Genomic DNA, 18,162 nt, shown 5'->3' with positions numbered 1-18,162 from the left:
TACACCTACTTTGCACATTTAACACTCTGTCATGAAGAACACTGCCCCCACTGCAATTAGGTTAAGCCAGCAGGTAAGGGGTAGTTTTGGAATAATACAGTTTCTTGGTACAATGATGGAGAGACACAGACACACCATGGGCCAGACAGAGTCAGCAGCAATTCTTGATTGGGTCTTGGTGTTGGACCCCAGCTCCCTGGACCTGCTGCCTGCCTGCCTGCTAAGCATCAATTGTAATTTTGCAAACATTGTAGAAGTATACACCCATGTATCTGTATCTATATGTGTATGTAATTTAGGAGAGACTGAAATGGGTGGCAGCCCACAATAATTTGGAAAGATTTGACATTTATGCTCATTGACATGTAAGATACAGAACCAGAAGTAAGCAGGTCAAAAGAGGAAATTAGATGTAGGTGTGATAATACTGACCCTTTTCTCAGGAGTAATTTATTACTGGCAAAGTGGCCATTGGGGTTTTGATCATTTCCAAGAAATGTCAGGCCTGTTCTGTTCTCAAGTAAGCATTCCACCGAAGATCACAGACGTGTATGTATATATATATGTGTGTATCCTCAGCCCTAACTGAATTTAGGGTTTTGTCCTTGAGTTTCCATTGGAGGAACATATCCTATATATATATATACATTTTTTGTGGTGATTTTAGAAACCGTACAGTTCTTGCAATGTGCAGGTAAGCCTGCTGCTACCCTATCTGCTGCACATAGATATGTATATATGCATACACGTATTAGTCGGCCCTTTGATCTGAAACTGCCATTTTAAAATATAAACTCAAGACGACGTGTATAAATAATTATGTGGGCTTAAAGCCCAATTTAGCCCATCAGTGTAATTTGGGCTTCGAGACGATATTGGGTGTGTAATTTAATGATAGGTCCATTTAAATGTAAGAAGCCCAAAAGGACCGCCGATGAACATTGCGGCAGTTTCTTGTTTGTTTCATATTGATCTCGATTCAAAATTTCAAAACAAGAACGTCGAAGAAGGGACCATTAAAAATTAGCCCCCCCCTATATCTCGACTCTGACAGAGATATACGATACCATACAACGTTAACAATTTAATGATGTTTGTGACCACGAAATATCTACCGGAATTGGGCTCCGGCGAAGGTCTGGCCGAAGGCCCAGTTGCGCGGTGCGACGTTGCGCGAGACGACGGTGCGGCCGTCGCTCGTCGTGACCTTGAACGAGAGGCTTTGCCCGTTGAGGTTGGCGTTGTTCTGCCAATTCTGTCCCCAGTTTCTGGACATGGCCTGCCAGCGTGGATTCGACCCCTTAACGGACGCCGCGTGGACATCGCCGGCGCCGCCAACGTTGGTTATGAGTACAAGGTTGAAGTAGGAGTGGCCGTTGATGGTAAACCTGATGCCCCCTTTCCTCTTGCAAGGCACCCTGCCCCCATCCAATTCAAGTCAATTATAATGTTCAATAATGGAATTAATGTAATAAAATAGGTAGTTGTTACCTTCTGTAAGAAACGGGGACAATTCCAGCTTTGTACTGAGCAATGCGGAGGTAGACAGGCTGCGCCAGGTCGAAGTGTTGGAGGGGCGGGTTGCACCACCCGCCGGAGTTGCTGGGTAGGGCCGGGTTGGGCGGGCAGAAGTTGGTGCCCGTGACCACAACGGACCCGGGCAGGCACCATTTCCGGTCTCCGGTGCACCGGATCTCGAAGCATGACCCGCAGCTCAGGCCGCTGTTGAACAGGGCTGTACTCAACGCTGCCGTGTTTGTACCATACCCCTGAGCGTACAAATTCCCATACCCACAAGCACCCCCTGCAGTAAAAAAACAAACAATATAAAACAATTACAAATACAAATACAAATACAGTTATTAATGAAATAAAGTAAGGCAATTAAGATTACCCATTGTTCCGGTGGCGTCGCCGCCGCCGTAGAAGGTGGCGTGGGCATTGATCCAGCCACCTCCGGCATTTGCAGAGACGACTGAAGCCAGGATGAGAATGATGATGATGGGCAGTTGAAGAATCGCCATTAATGAATGAATTCGCAAGGTGGGCTTATGAAAAATTGTTGCGATATAAATATACAGAGGGAGCAGGTTAGAGTCAGAGAGTCAGAGTCAGAGTCAGAGGAAGACGACGAAGAAGAATCCCTCGGGGCGTGGTGTGAATGTGATGAGGGGACCGTCTGATCAAACCTGCTCAATAAATTATCACTGTAACTAAATAATTGATGATAAAAAAATTGTGCCAAATCTCTATATTATATCTTTATTCAAGATCTACATTTTAATTTGTGTAACTGCCTAAAAAATTTCACTTCGTACATGTCGATGTAGATCCAGGTTCGCATTAATTGAACATTAATCATGCCATGTGTGTGTGTGTGTGAAAATATGAACTTTGACAGAAAGCCGCCTCCTCCATTTCTCCTCAACTTCCTTATTGCCTTATTTTAATCTCCAATTTGACTTTTACCCTTTTGTAGTTTTTAAGGTTTTGACTTTATTATATTTATTGGGAATAGGAACCCTTTTTTTTTCCCACTTTTCTCCAAAATTGGAACTGGATTCTGAAGCTTAACCACAAGAAATAGTTCCCTTCACTTCTCCAGATATTTTTTCTACTGCATTACCACAATTAACTAATTTTAGACTAATTATTTGCTAGATTGATGATTCATCAACAGTTACTGGTAACATCTCAGTACATTATTAAGTAGTGATATTATTTGATCCCGACATCAATATCTCATTAAAAAATCCCCCGAGGTTTCCAAGATTGGATTCGAAATTAATTATACGCATCATTGAAAACTGGTCAAAATTGATCACTGACACCGTTAGCAATAATTGGGCCGAGATTCTTGCTATTATTATTACTGGTAGATTTTTTTTACATCAATCTGATTGTACTTATTTAGGTACGGTAATTTTTAAAAAATATTTTTCTAATACGTGTGCGGTTAATATAATTCAGCTTTTGAAGAAAATAAAAGTCAAACTTACACACAGTTGATTACTTGATTACATAATTTATTTACCATAATTGCTATAATTGCTTACGATGTTGTCCATAACCCTATACATTAGCAGTTGTTTTTATTCCTAAATAGGAAATTATATACAAAATGAAATAAATAAATAAATAAAATCTTAGTAAAATCTTAAATAGCTGAATTTATTATTTCCACGATAAGGGCTCGCCGGCCGAGGCTGGCGGTGGAAAGGGACAAGGGTCACGTGCATGGATCCTCACTATACCCTGTTTGGCGAGTTTTGTTATTTCTGATATTGTGTTCGCTCCCTTTTTATTTTCCACAACTGTTTTATTAATTCTACCAAACATGGCCTTGAGGGGACAATAATGTCTTTTAGCAGAAAAGAAATAAACGGTCGATAACCAACCTATCGTTTTTCGGAAATCTTATTTATTTTTTTTTTGGAACTTACACCCTTTTTGACACGTATTTAATCAAACCGATCTGGACCGTCCATCTCTACAGAATTTCCCTTTTCTCAACGCAAGAATGTGTTTGATTTGTGTAGATGCAATATTTTATTAAACATGAATTTTGTGTGTATATAAAAACTGATAAAATCAGTGGTCAGACAGCACATGGGTAAAGTAGTAAAGACAGGAATTTGTTAGATTGTTTTTTGTCACGAAATCTTCTTCGAATTTGAACACAACAACAAACATTTCATCACATTACATTGCATCATGGTATGGTATGAAGAAAGAACACTATTACATTTGTTTCATAATTTAGCTCAAGATCAAGATCACTTCTCCTGATTTTGCTTCTCTGAACTATGGGAATCACCACCGCTGCTCAAAGTATTGTTCTCATTTTCATCGGCGGCCGCACTTCGATCATCCCGGATTTCGCCGGGATGGTTTAGCCTGTCCGAATTGCAACCATCTGATGACAATGCAGATTTAGCTGTGAATCTGTTTATTTGCAAAACAACTTAGTATGAATGACAGGATGCTTACCTTCATCTTCCTCATCATCGGATGGCGCATAGGCTGATCGGGACCTTGCTTGTGGATGTGGCGTTGGCTGTCGAGAAAACAAATTCGATCAGACAAACATTGATGATCAATAGTAGTAAAGAATTCGATATATCCATCGACATTCCGGATCAGTTGGGACAGCCATCTAATGTGCATTAACAATATTCTCCACTAGAACAATATTAAAAGACACAAATGGTCTACAAATTTTGCTGTCCATTGCACAAAAATGTCGATCAACATAAAGGAGAGTATCCGATACCTGCAACTTGGGCCGGAGAGCCTCCACCGGTCCTTTGCTTTTCTGCTAAACAAACTTACGTTCAGACATGACTCTGCATTTGGTTAAGGATTTTCTTGTGTGTGTAAACGAAAGCTTACCTTTCCCAAAGCCCAATCAGCTGAATCAAAGAACGCCCGCTCGCTGTCCTGCCAACACAGATGTTCAAATCTTCCATTACTAACTCAAAGTTTCCGATCATCATCCAGCATTCAATAGCATAATCAAAACATGGGAAGATGGACGATACCTTGGAGATTAAAGGAGGCCTTTTAGGGAGTAAGCCACCATACTTTTTCTTGACGATCTCTTCCTGCCGACACAAATGTAAGTTTCAGAAACATCAGGATTAATGAGATTTTGCAAATTAAACCAATGTTTACAGAAGAAATACCAATGGTGTTTCCTATAAGCATATATACCTCCTGCTGCTTGGAGGGCATTTGGTGCTCCTCCGATGGAATATCGACATCTTTTGCATCGTCCGGCAACGAAACTTCTGCCTCATCTACTTCCATGGCGGCAGCCGACAGATTAATTTCCTCTTTGTCATTCGCATCAGCCATTCTGCTCATAAACAAATTTATTAACAACATATCTTCAACTTTAAAAAGATGAACAATCAATTCATCAAAAAAGCAGCACACATCTGCACAAAGTAATTGTACTGATTTTAATAGTAGATTTCAGTGATCACTATTCATTCTGTCAAATGATTGAATTGAAATTTCAATACACAGCCATAGTTACAGACGTGTTATAAGTTAAGAGTTGAAGCTAATATCGATGAAAAAAGTGAAGCTCTATCCTTGAGACAACTTCCATTTCAATAATTTTACATAGGCTTAGTATTGAAAGAAGAGAATGACGATGCAGATACCTGACTAGAAACTGGAGGAATTCTGGAGAAGAAGACGATCGATCAAGACAAGAAGAGAAGCAAAGATTGCGTTTTTTCACTCTCAGGAATAAAAAAGCTGAGCATCAAAACTGTGCACCGATGCTTTGGGCTTCAAGTCCCCGTGAGCCGTCGAGCAAACATTAAGATATTTGATATGGGCTTGAAGTATAATCTATTTAGAAATGGTTTACAGCTTTGGAAAAATGGTTCAAGAATCTGTCACCGATGGGCCTTTTTAATAACTTCTGTGTAAATATGAATAGAATCTGGTTCTTGAGGTGATTCTATGCACTATATGTATGTATGTATACATCTTAGTTTCCTTCCCTTATGGGCTCCACACCTCTATCAAACATGGGATTTGCTTCAACCTAATCATCCATATTTTGATGACCATTTCAACCATTTTATAAACTCCATGATTTAATTAGCGAAAAGATTGGGAAAATATACGTAAGGGGTGTCATACATTTTTTGTTTTGTTGGGATACTAACAGTCACAGAGAGGCTGATTGTTGCAGAAAAGGGATAGGCATAATCGATTGGGAATGCGTAGCAAAGTGCCTAGAAGTCATCACTTTCCCCCATCCCTTATCTATAAACGGAATCTCTTGAAAAGTTGACATCATCTCTCACCTTTGTACCATATTAATAAAAAATGAATTTCTCGTCTCTCTTCTTCCTTTCAGTCTACTTTACCCCTTTCTTTTTGCACTATATTTTATTTAAGTGAGTTGAATGTGTAATAATAGCCATAATATTTCACTAATTTTTTTTTGATCTATTAGTACTTTATAACGTTTTCTTGAAGAAGTGGTTATAAGAGATTTCTCCCCACAGCAGATCTTGACGTCAATGCCAGTTGTTGGGATTTTTGAATGGCAACAGCAGTGTACATGGTGATGCTGATGTTGATGCTGTTATATATACGAAAAGGGATATCAAATAATACCTAAAATCTGGCTGTTGTCAACCGCATTCAAATGCTGAATCACAGAATCATCTCTCTCTCACAGTGATGGGCACTGTCCACGTTGGGCTTCTGAAATGGAAATATATCAATTATCAAGCCTTGGGTAATGATATAATAAAAATCCCCGAGTTATTTTTTCAAGAAATATTTTAGTGTTCAATGTTCACACATGCGCTCTCATATTTGATGTAATTTCAAGTTTGGTCAGACAACCTTTTGCTTAATTGGGATCATGTGTCTCTCCATTAATTCAACCATTCTTAAGATTTCATATACATGTATATATATGTCATATCAGACTTTTGAGTAACAGAAAGTGAAATCTATCCCTTGCTGCAGGGGAGAGAAAGAAGCCCTTCTTTCTTCAAAATTTGGTTTTTGGCTCAATTGGCTGTTTGTAGCCATTGTTGAGAAGGATCAATTATCATCAATGATCTTTTATGTGAATACGATGCAGGAGAGATGCAGCCAAGGATGACTTGCCGGCGAACTGACATTTTCCTAAACCCATGCTCTTAACACTGTGAACGCATGGCTTCTATGATTTTTCAAAATTCTGTTTTTTGATTCTACAATTCCTTTAGTTTTTTTAATGGGGTGTATAATCGGCAAGTTCTTCTTGGCTACATTTCTCTCTCGTGTTTATATGTAAGATCTTCGGTGACACACATCAATGGTGGTTATGTTGACAGGAGATCAAGATCCAACCAATATTGGAAATTATACTAGGAAGTCGAGGCCAATGCTGTCTGCACAAACACAATGTAAGTTTCATAATCCCTTGTATTTGAGCTTGCAAAATAATTTCCTGATGAAAGAATTTCGATACACTGGCAAGCAACAAGCTACAGCAGCCACTTGTATATATATATATATATACGTATAAGTATATGTCTAAAATCTTGGTTTAATCATTCAAGCCAACAGCTCCACGAGTTTGTCTATTGATTCCAACGTCTTCTCGTAAAACACGTAAGATTCGTAAACCTTGGGAGTCCGAATGTAGTGATCAAACTGTTCCAAGGATTCAATAATAAGTTTAATAGAATTCAAACACACACACAAGCATGTATGTATTGGATCTGACAAGGTCTAGGTATATGTACGTACCTCAGCCATGTTGTCCACTAGCTCATTTGCAGTCCGGACATAGGACTTTCTGCGGCTTTCCGGCACCATCTCCAAGGCAGTTTTCATGTCCTGAGAAAGGTAGGATTGCTTTACTCGTATGTAGAATATGATATACCTCCATGACATGGTCTCCAGCATATTCCTGAGGGAATGAAGTCCTTCAGCTGTCTGTCGAATTCTTGCCACTGCATCCTCAGGCGACAGCCCAGGCTGGAAGAACTTTTCCAATATAAAGGATCGTGTGCCCCAATTCTGAGCTAGTGCTGGGGGAGTGGCTTGATGCAGGCTTGATAAAGCCACTGAAGTGCTCAGGAATGTGGTCAGGAATTTTCTTCTTGGGATTGGATTTTCTTGATCATTTGACGATGTTGTTGCTTGGATCCTTGGCAGGAGATGGTGGTGCTGGTTTGCAGCGGCGATGCGGCTGTGGAATGCGGTGGCTGTGGAGTTTGGAATGGCGGCCATGGCTGGTGGAGCTTGTTGAAAACAAAATTGGGATTGGGGCAAAGAATTGTGGGATGATATGTGGTGGTGATGTTTCTGCTCCGACATCAACATGGACCTCTGGTTTTGGTGACATGTAATATTATTCAATTATCCTCTTCATTTTTGTTGAAAGAAATTCGACAGAGCATAAATAAATGGGCCTGAATAAAAGCGGGATTTTGAGCTTGCTCATTAAACGGCGCCGTAGCAGAATCAAATCCCTAAATTTTCTCACTGCCGAGGAGGCTAAAATCTTGACTAATTCGTAGTTCCGGGTGTCATTTGCGAAAAAAGCTTTTGCATCAAACAGGCAAAATCAGGGCTCTGAATCTGTTTTGGAATTTGAGTACGTCTTTGTGTTCTTAAAGTTTCTTGTTTGGGACTGACTGCTCAGTTGAAATATAAATGTATTTACCTCGTGATTTTTCAGTCGAGTTAATCGCTATATGCAGTTAGGGTTCTCATGGTAGCTTTGACAGTCCATTAGGTTGAGGATCAAGAATTTGTGTATCTTGGTATTATCTCTCTTATATTGGCAGCACGCAATTGCGGATTTGCAGAGTCCTGCTTCGGTCTTACAGTTAAATAGGAGCTCATTTGAAGAATTGTAAGAAATTCCTGTTCTATCGATTGATGGTTTCTTGCTTAGGATTCTTTTTAAGCATCCCACCTTCATCTCCCCTTCTGTTCTAGAGTTACGAATCAATTTGGGTTTCTGCACTATGATCTGACAATGTAAATGTATAATAACCTTGGCTGCAGTGCATTTGATGAGATGAATTTTGGAAGATTTCACTGACCCACTTATGGTAGCTGTGCCCACACACTAGTCATTTTCTACGATTTGCAGGTGATAGTTTCTTATCAATTCATAATCCATTTGTTTGCGATTTTGCGATTCTATCATTTGTAATTTGCTCTGTGGTTGAAGTTCAGTGTCGTTTTGAATATTTGATCAGTAATGCTTGATCAAATTATTTTTGTAGACAAATTGATAAGGTAGATTCTTTGATAAAAGGAAAAAAAAAAAAGGACAAATGAAGGAAGAAGAAGCTTCTGGTTGCACTTCACCTCTCTTAATTCTTCTGCCTTCTTGAGCTGTAGTTCCTTGTTATGACAATGTGTGTAATGAATCACTACAGATAGGGTTGAGGTACATTTCAACAAAAAGAAAGTACAGCTATTCAAAACCATATCTCCAACTAAGCCTTGTTAACATCCCACAAAAGTCTGATCAATAATTGTTGCCAATTTGGTCAAAGTAGAGCTGCAATGGCACTATCTACTTTCGGAAGAAAATGACATAAATTGTGATATTTCAAAGGACACAGAGAAAGGGAAGAAGCAATGAAAACCAATAGATGGATTGAAACTATTGTACATCTGTAACTCTGCAATGCATTAGTTGGGATTGCAATGTTTTACAGAACTTGATCACTATTTGGCTAAACCAATCAAACTATTTGATATACATATTCGATGGCCAGATTATCTGAATTGTTGATGAAAGCCATTGAAAGTAGTAAGTTAAGAATTGCAACTGACTAATGTTTAAAGATCTATTCTTTTCGATTTTTAATTAGATGATTCTGAGGGAGTAAAAATGGGACCTTTCTGGTTTCTACTACAACACACTCAAGATAGATTGTAAGTGTTCATAAGTGAAAAGATTGTTAGAACTGCAGATTCATATTCTTGTTACCGCCTGAGAAGATGTATTTTATTGACATGAAGGTGCCATCGAAGTTATAAACGAATCATATAATAATAACACAATTATGGAAGCCCTTTGTGAATACATATACATATGAAAATGCTGGCTGATGTTCCAATTTATCTTTAAATAAAGAATGATAGAAAAATATTTCCTTAATTGATCGACATAAGCCTAGATTCAACCTAAGCTGTTACGACATATGTCAATCCGAATTCAGCCTGATCCTAAAAGGGAATTTTGTAGATAGTGTCGATGTCACTTACAGGACAAAGCATGCTATGATAAAGTTCTTATCCTTTCAGTCAACCACATCTCTAGTTCAATTATTATATTTTGTGTCATGCTGCTACTTGCAAGCTATTGAATATTTTTTTCGATGAATCTTTGGTTCTAACATATATTTTAGGACTTGATTAGGTACTTATGTATTGCCAGTCAAAGAATATTTAGTTGGAACGATAGGAATCTTTTATATCATTTCAAAAACAAATAGCAGAGATATTCTACAAGTAGATTAAGGTTCATCTGTGACCTAATCACACACTTTTAGATCAGAAAATTCTGCAGCCTAATATTTAAATCAGAACATGGACTTTCCTACAAGCATTTCTGATAAGGATTGCAAGATTTTTCCGAGTCGACAATGACAGCTTTTGCCAATCTTTTGTACACTTGCTGCCTTTGTTCTTCATCCCCAACTTGCTCTTTTCTTCCAGCAATTCATTCATTCATACATGGGGTTCATGAATATTGCCTGGCTCACTTGAAACTTTGTGTCATCTGTGTACGGTATCTGCTCTTGCCCTGGATGATTATACTTCCCGGTTGATGATGTGTTGTTGTTTGTTGTTTCTTGATTGTTGAACGACATATTGCAGGCGTTTCCTTGCATAATTTGGGACATTGTGGCCATGTAGTCCAACTCCCACAGATTCGTCAGCGAACAAGTTTTTGGGAACATGTAGGCCTGGTGTTCGCTAGCATCGGTAGCAGTTTTTGCAATTTGAGCAAATGGAGGTTCGACTGTTTGATCGGTAGATTTCGTCACATTCTTTTTCTTGTAGATTCTACACAGCACCCAATCATCTAACTGATATCATACCACATTAAAAAGCACAAAGTTATTTCCAGTTCTTGATTGATGCTTAGATTTATATAAATGGCAAGTTTTGATGCAACTGAGGTTACCCTCATGGAGGAGGCATTTTGCTTGTTGGGATGCCCGGTCGATTCGCTTAAACGATATTCGTGCATGATCCAATCGGTCTTGACCCCCTTGGGGGGCCTTCCCATGTAGAAAACAAGGGCCTTTTTCACACCTACATACTTTGATCTGCTGTAGATGGCTTTGTCTGTGCCGGTGGCTTTCCAGTACCCGGAAACAGCTGCCCGGTTTGGGCGCACCCCATTAGGATATTTTCGGTCACGAGGACTGAAGAAATACCATTCGTTCTCGCCAAATTCTGTCTTGTCTGCAAACATGAGAGTCAGCACATTGTTTTTATTCATGTTTGTTTGTCCATATTTAACTAAATCGATGATTATCAACAGTAACCATAACGAACCGGGGAGCTGCCAGGGGTCGTATTTGTAGATATCGACTTCAGGGATGATCGAAGACGGGCAGGGGCGCGACGTGGCCTGGTTCCGGAGATAGTAAACGATGAGCTCCTCGTCTGTTGGATGGAATCTGAAACCTGGGGGTAGATCAGAGGTGTTTCTTCCTATCATGTTTTTATGGTGGTAGAGAGAGGGAATCAATCTATGGTTATTCTTTGTAATTTGTAGATCAGTAGAATGAAGGTGTGTGTAGTAGTAGGAGGAGAAGTAGAAGTATTATTACAAGTTACAGATGTATGGAGGAGAGGGATGAGAGTGTTTGAAATGTTTGCAAGAAGATGGCTGTCCATTTTATATGTGAAGGATTCGTGTCTTGATTTGGATTGCATCACTTCTGATTGGCTCTTTCTTTGACTCTCTTTCTCTCTCTATATTATATTTGCACTCATTCATTCATTCTTGGTAGGAATGGACAAATAGGGCATGGCCATATCCACTTCTTTGCTTTATTTTATTTTTATTTATTTTGAAGTGGATAAGATTTGGGTATGTAAATGTACGCATTGTATAGTTGTAATAATTTATGTGTACTCTGATGCATCATCGTAAGAGTTTTGTGGGGTAAGCCTTTTGTTTCTGTTCCTTTGTGATGCTTTAACAAACCGGATTCTTACATTCATTCCAATAACCAATTTGACCATGCCATGCATAATAATATACCTTTGTTTTCATTTATTTATTTTCCTATTTTTTGACTAGTTTGATTTATTATATAAAAGTCTTATTATTCGATTGTATATATACTAGGGGTTGATTTTTCATTATTCATTGATTCTAAACTGTATTCACATTTATTATAATTATGGCTGCTTTTTTGTAACAAAAAAACTTTTGAGAGCATTTCCTACTAAAAATAATATTATCATTATTATTCGAATTAAAATCAGTCAATAACGTGTAGATTGTAGATTGCTTTTCTTTTATATATATATATTTCCTAGTACAGAAATTAATAAAGAAGCTTTCAATTTAAAAATGACATTCTAGTTGCCATATTTATAATTAGATCATATATGCTCTTGTTATAATTCAATTGTGCTTAACAAAAAAGAAGAAGATACTTTCATTGAAAATTAATCCTATAATTCAACTTCGTATCGATCTAGCATACCCTTTTATTTATTTTTTTTTTTCACAAATATATGTAGCATAAATATTCAAAAAACATACTCTGCCAAAATTTAATTAATTACCAGCCACCTTAAAATTCGACAGGTGTCACCAACTACTTCCTCAAAAGATTAAAATAAATTTTACTTGTGGTTCCTATGTAATTAGGGTTCTTATTGGAGCACATCACCTTCTTGATTTGAATATTTCGAAAAATATTATATTACTATAAATTATTGTGTTTTTAATAATATATTTATGTATATATCGTAGATAAATAAAAGTGACTTTGATTAAATTATATGTCACGTCTAAGTGGTATGGATTAACATTATCTGGTCGACACCTGGCCTGGCGTGGTTGAATTGTGTTCTACCTGATAAAATTGAACATAATTATTTTATTTTATTAAATAAAAGGGATTGGGTCAAGATAATTTTTTAAGAATATACCTTTGAATCTATTGGTTAAATATTTAACCCTATTTTCGACTTTAATCCTTGGGTGTCTTTTTAATTGTATTTAAATTGACATGCGTATGGGTTAGTGGGTTTTGTCTTTATTTGATTACTTATTTGGAAATTTTGGGTTCCATTATGGAAGCCCTTCGTGACACATTTATTGATGTCCCGTGCATGTCCCGTGGATAACACGTGCACTTGTTATTGTTTTTATTATTATTAATTTTTATAATATAGAGTCCGCAGTCGAACCATGTATTGTACATATGATTCCGAGTTTGAATCTATGAGGTCATCTATCTACTCCACACCTCAGACCATTTGTAATACTTCGGATTTGGATCAGTGCTAAATCAATTTTCGTAAATGGATGAAATTATTCAAGATTAAATAGTGATTAAAGCGGATTGACTAAATTATTTGTGTAAATGATGTGTATGAATATATATTTTTTTTTATTCGAAAGCTATATTAAAAAAATTTTAGAATCAATCAAGTTCATCTAAAAATAATTTGAGGATAGATGACCTGAAAGCACTCATCTTGACCTGTGACTAGTCTCGATCCTGAGGTTCGACTGTTTTTATTGTTTAATTAATACTATTATGTTCCAAAGTTTGTTCTTTCATTATTTCTTTTTTCTACGAGGTTTTTTATAGATATTTTTTATTTTCTCGCAAAAAGTCAATATTCAATATTATATTATCGATACAATTCTCTACATTTCATGGCCTAGGCACTGAGACCCAGTGACGAAACCAGCAGTAAAAGTTTGGGGGGCAAAAATATCTATTTTTTTTTTTATCGATTCAATATTTTTTTTAATTCATAGCACATCCGGACAAAAAAAAAATAAAAAATCAACAAAACTACATAAAATTCAATATTTTTTATTATAAAAAAATAAAACTTAAAAGGCTAGAAATATAAATTAACAAACAGATAAAATTTTTATAATTTTTTACATTATAAAATAAAAAAATAGGAGGGACAAATTACTAAAAATATATATATTTTACTATTTTTTACACTAAAAAATAGATATATTTTGAGGACTAGGGTCAATGACCCCCCTAGCCCTATGTAGATCCACCTCTGCTGAGACCATGTCGGATGTTGAATGATCGTCTTACCTAAAAGTTCGAACTCTCGGGGAAATTCAGTAATTAACCGTTTATCCGCAAACAGGATCCCAACACGCCTTGCAAGTGGGGTCTGCGAAACTTGCACAAGACCCCACTTGCAACTGAGGGGGCGTGTTGGGGACTCTGTTTGCGGATATATGATTAATGACTGCGTTTCTCTAATAGTTCGACTTTTTAGGTGAGAAGGTCATTCGAACCCAATTTATATATTATTATTTCTAATTTAAGGTATTTCAAAACTTTTACTATATTTTTTTAACTGTATATCTTGTTGGGAGTAGACTCGTGACCGTGACTTTCAAGGCCTCAAGGTCACCTGCTACACACGATTCGTTTAAGTGTGACTTATCTTGTCGGGTTTGTGAGAATACCTCAATTTTGATTTTTAAAATATCCATATATAACACTGAAATAAATATATGTGTAAATTTATATTTTAATACAGTTGTTTGCTTGTTTCTCTAATGGGAATACGTATACATATAGGTATATATGTTTAATTAATTGTCGCTGCTTTACCAACTTATGTCATAATTATTTTATTATTACTACATTATCTACATGAATGTGACGTCATACGCATGTATAATGGGTTTCGTAAAGTCCATCATGTACTTTATTTGTTAGTACTATTATTGCTCTCATGTCATGGGAGTTAGGAAATAAATTATAAACTTAAAAATACTAATTAGAGAAGTTTCCACTTATATATATGCAATATGAATATGGCAAAGTTGTATTGTTATTATTATCATATTATATATACTTACTTCTTTGGAACAAGAATTATTCAATACGTTTACGTAAAGCAGGTTTAAAATAATCAGTTTAAAATCAAATCGAACCACCTGTCTTGGTAAAATGCATATGTAAATTTGTCTCCTTCGTTGCCATCCTGTTTCCCTATTGTTAAAAGTTTTTTGCACTTTAATGGTTGTTCCATTATTACATTTTAGGGTTTGATCTGGGTTGAATTAGGCCCAATTGTTTGGGCTGATTGATTTGGATGTAATAAGCCCGAGTTCTGGAAACGGTGGGTAGTTGCGGTAAAACCTAAACTTGATTTGAGGATTTTGGTTCTCGATTCTCGATTTCTTCTTCTGGTATGGCGTGGAGAATGGCGATGTTGAGGAGCGCTAGAGAGGGGGCGTTAGGAGTCCGGCGGTGGGGGCACACAGCCGCTCAACCAGCGCCGCTGCAAGCTGCTATCGACGCTCCGATCAACAATACCACCACCCTGCCGCCGTTGGTTTTGCCGGAAGACGGAAATGATTGCAGAATTGGTTTGGAATTTCCGAATTTACCGTTCGTCGGCGGGTCCATGGAGCTCATGGCTGTCCCCAAAAAGAAAGTACGTGGTGAATGATTTTTCTTTGAATCTTTGTTTGCTGGTGATATTCTATTTTTAATTTATTCTTGATTGTTAGCTTTCCTCCTCGTTTATTGCTTGCTGCCTTTCTTTGAGTGTTTTCACTCGTTAGGATTAGGGTTTAGGGTTTAACGAAGCATTCACATTTTTTTATGGATTTGGTTTGCATTTTTCGATCGTAAGCATGTTTTTTTATTGACTGAATTTCATACTTAATGATGTTTGGACTGGCCAAGCTACTTTAGATGATTTTACCGTGTTAAATGGAGAGGAAGAAATGAAACATATATAGATCTAATTTGAAGGGAACGTGCATATCTCAAGGCAGCATGAATTATGTCAGATCGTTTAATGATATGATTATGAGGTCTCTATTGGGAATGTTGTATCGACCTTAATGTTAATCTATCTGTTCTTGATGATCTAAAGGGTAGTCTTTTTAATCCAAATTAAAACCTCTCAATGGTTGTTTTTCTGAGTTTCTGAAGAATGTATTTCTGAATTTCCAGTGGGGCAACGATTGAAGTTATCCTCTATCTATTTGCATTTGTTTGTTTATTGCAAAATTTCACATTCTTCTTTTGTGTGTTTGGTGTTCTGTAACAATCAAAATTGATCGGGAGACATTTGTTTGAACAATGTCATTGTTCTTTCCATTGGCTTATCATGATTAGTTAGAGAATCATTGAAATGATTAGTAGAATAATGCTGTTTTTATAAAATTCCTATTGCAGGTGAGTCCCCATAAGAGAGGTATTCGGAACGGGCCAAAGGCTTTGAAACCTGTGCCAGTTATTGTCCGTTGCAAGTAAGACTTTCAAGTTTTCTTCTTCAAGAACTTATTCTGAATTTACTATTTGGAAAAGAGAATCATTTATCTGAGAGAATGTGGCTTTACAGCCTCCAACTTTATTCTAAAGGGGGAATACTGAATTTTCGCAATTTCTTTTCACGGACGTTATTCTGAGAAAAATCCCTCACACACACACACATACACATCACACATATATATATGTATACATGTCTATTCAGAAGAATCACTATTACATTCGACATCGAGCATTTCCCATGTTCTTTAGATAGCACACCTTTTATGTGTTTCTTTATCTTAGCCGTGAGATTGAACCTAGGCAGCCATTAATCCTTCTTTGTTCATCATCGGATTATTTGTGTGGTTGATTGTTGGCAGGGTTTGTGGTCGGGTAAAGCTTCCACACTTCTTCTGCTGCAGCGGGATAAAGAAGAATCCTGGTGAAGAGTAGCTAGAAACTGCACTGGATTTTCATTTTCTGATTTGCTGCCTTCTGCTTCTGCATCTGTTGTCCACAGCTATGTCCAGTGCTGCATATTGGGCTTCTATACCTTTTTTGGAATGGGCCTTGTAATTCTTAAGGTCCATGCTCTCCTCTTATTGGACTGTAATGCTAATGTTTCAATGATGAGGATTTTAAATATAATCCCTAATTTGTAGGTGGATTTTAAAGTAGGGCCTTCAAGACTTGTTTTTTAATAAAAAATAATTATTTTATTTTTACGGAGTACAATTTAGTACTAAAGCATTATTTAAATTTAAATAAAATTAAATTATTGCTAATTTTCTCTAGATATATATAAATATATATATGGAAACGTTGCAAGTCTGTTTCTATATAATATACTCCAATAAGTCAAAAATTTGATACTTGTGTGGCAAGATTGAAATTCCAGAGGAATAAGGGCACGTCTGAAAATTCAAAAAGTGAAATAAATTAAATTTATATATAGCGAAAAGGTTCAGAGAGAGAGAGAGAGAGAGTAGGGTTTAAGAAGAGCAGAGAGGTATTGAGGTCAGCCATGGGGGACACATCGTCCACGTCTTCCAAAAACCCTAGCTCCACCGCTACCATGGATCCTTCAAATTCCTTGCATCCAACGGGTTCAATTGATCATCCGAAAAGTCCGGAATCCAAGTTCGGAGATCCACCTGCAGATGCTGAGATATCGAGGACGCTGGAAAATCCGGCTAAAGAGATGGATTCGGAAGGATCGAACCGAGGAGCGGCCGGGGATGAAGGCGGCGAAGGAGAGGAGGAGGAGGAAGAGGAAGGCGAATGTGGTTTTTGTTTGTTTATGAAAGGGGGTGGGTGTAAGGACGCGTTTATAGAATGGGAAAAGTGCGTGGAGGAAGGAGAGCAGAACAAAGAGGACATCGTGGAGAAGTGTTTTCAGGCAACTGCTGCTCTGAAGAAGTGTATGGAGGCCCACTCTGATTACTACGCCCCGCTTTTGCAGGCTGAGAAGGCTGCTGAGGAGGAGGCTGTGAAACAATTGGAGGAAGAGAAAGAAAGGTTGAATAATCAAGAAAAGGGAAGTGAAGCTTCTGATGTTTCCGAGAAGAAGGAATCCTCTTGATCGATTTTTGAGGTTTGTCTTTGTTCTATACGGCTCTCCAGCCTTTGATTAGTTGGAGGCCTCGGATTAGAAGAATTTTTTTTTTTTTTTTGAGGTAATTTAACGGAAAACTTTACTGGTTCTCACTGATCAATTCATTTACTTGGAATAAATGTGTACTGAACATTGAATGAAAATCACGAACCTCACAGTTTTAGTTGCTTTTGGCGCACTACATAGATTCTTTGAAATAAGAAGAAATTGATGATGCATTGGGTGTTGGTATTTTGATTTGGAGATTCAACAGCACAACATTTTCGCCATGAGATGTTCGATGCAGGTGGTCTAAGGTTGTATTCCTTGCTTTTCTTTCTCAGGTGTTATTTGGAAGTAGTAGAGTGAGCAGGGTTTCTGAGTTAATGTCATGACTCAGTTTCTTAGCATCTCTAGTGTAGCCTCGTATCACTGCCTTTTTGGGTTCCCTGTTTGTATTTGCTCTTCTTTTTTGGCACTCTGTTTTAAGTCAATGCATCGCTTTTGCTAATCAATCTCTTATGGAAGAGATTTTTGCCAAATAAGGATATAACA

The 18,162-nt window shown here is 37.4% G+C and overlaps 4 protein-coding genes and 1 long non-coding RNA gene across 11 annotated transcripts; 3 read left to right on the top strand and 2 right to left on the bottom strand.

The window, feature by feature from the left end:
* Nucleotides 1–926: 926 nt before the first annotated feature.
* On the bottom strand, nt 927–4,265 carry LOC127260485 (expansin-A10-like). Its single transcript, XM_051288216.1, has 5 exons — nt 4,040–4,265; nt 3,781–3,937; nt 1,895–2,094; nt 1,492–1,804; nt 927–1,418 (listed from the first exon to the last, which is right to left on the bottom strand). Exons 1-5 carry the CDS (start codon nt 4,131–4,133, stop codon nt 1,112–1,114), a joined length of 1,071 nt encoding a protein of 356 aa, XP_051144173.1. The 5' UTR covers nt 4,134–4,265; the 3' UTR covers nt 927–1,111.
* A 1,579-nt stretch (nt 4,266–5,844) lies between these two features.
* Nucleotides 5,845–10,461, top strand: LOC127260662 (uncharacterized). 7 transcript variants are annotated; one of them, XR_007840777.1, is made up of 5 exons: nt 5,852–6,268; nt 6,858–6,929; nt 7,281–8,389; nt 8,545–8,632; nt 8,925–10,461. It is a non-coding gene; the product is annotated as an uncharacterized LOC127260662 (long non-coding RNA). The 7 variants fall into 7 exon arrangements; XR_007840779.1 differs by lacking the exon at nt 5,852–6,268 and having other exon boundaries at nt 6,283–6,929; nt 7,281–7,374; nt 7,494–8,389; XR_007840778.1 differs by lacking the exon at nt 5,852–6,268 and having other exon boundaries at nt 6,284–6,929; nt 7,281–7,374; nt 7,461–8,389.
* LOC127260661 (NAC domain-containing protein 2-like) lies at nt 9,945–11,230 on the bottom strand. The gene is made up of 3 exons (XM_051288500.1): nt 11,065–11,230; nt 10,688–10,971; nt 9,945–10,589 (listed from the first exon to the last, which is right to left on the bottom strand). Exons 1-3 carry the CDS (start codon nt 11,228–11,230, stop codon nt 10,224–10,226), a joined length of 816 nt encoding a protein of 271 aa, XP_051144457.1. The 3' UTR covers nt 9,945–10,223.
* Nucleotides 11,231–14,872: 3,642 nt separating this feature from the next.
* Nucleotides 14,873–16,738, top strand: LOC127261335 (uncharacterized). Its single transcript, XM_051289644.1, has 3 exons — nt 14,873–15,186; nt 15,939–16,012; nt 16,394–16,738. The coding sequence occupies exons 1-3, from the start codon at nt 14,941–14,943 to the stop codon at nt 16,464–16,466; spliced, it is 393 nt and encodes a 130-aa protein (XP_051145601.1). The 5' UTR covers nt 14,873–14,940; the 3' UTR covers nt 16,467–16,738.
* A 113-nt stretch (nt 16,739–16,851) lies between these two features.
* Nucleotides 16,852–18,100, top strand: LOC127261334 (uncharacterized). Its single transcript, XM_051289643.1, has 2 exons — nt 16,852–17,607; nt 17,952–18,100. The coding sequence occupies exon 1, from the start codon at nt 17,038–17,040 to the stop codon at nt 17,593–17,595; it is 558 nt and encodes a 185-aa protein (XP_051145600.1). The 5' UTR covers nt 16,852–17,037; the 3' UTR covers nt 17,596–17,607; nt 17,952–18,100.
* Nucleotides 18,101–18,162: the final 62 nt, after the last annotated feature.

This window comes from Andrographis paniculata, unplaced genomic scaffold, assembly GCF_009805555.1.
Source record: "Andrographis paniculata isolate CXL003 unplaced genomic scaffold, ASM980555v1 Contig62END, whole genome shotgun sequence".
Lineage (NCBI taxonomy): Eukaryota > Viridiplantae > Streptophyta > Magnoliopsida > Lamiales > Acanthaceae > Andrographis > Andrographis paniculata.
This window is presented reverse-complemented; position numbering and strand designations above follow the sequence as displayed.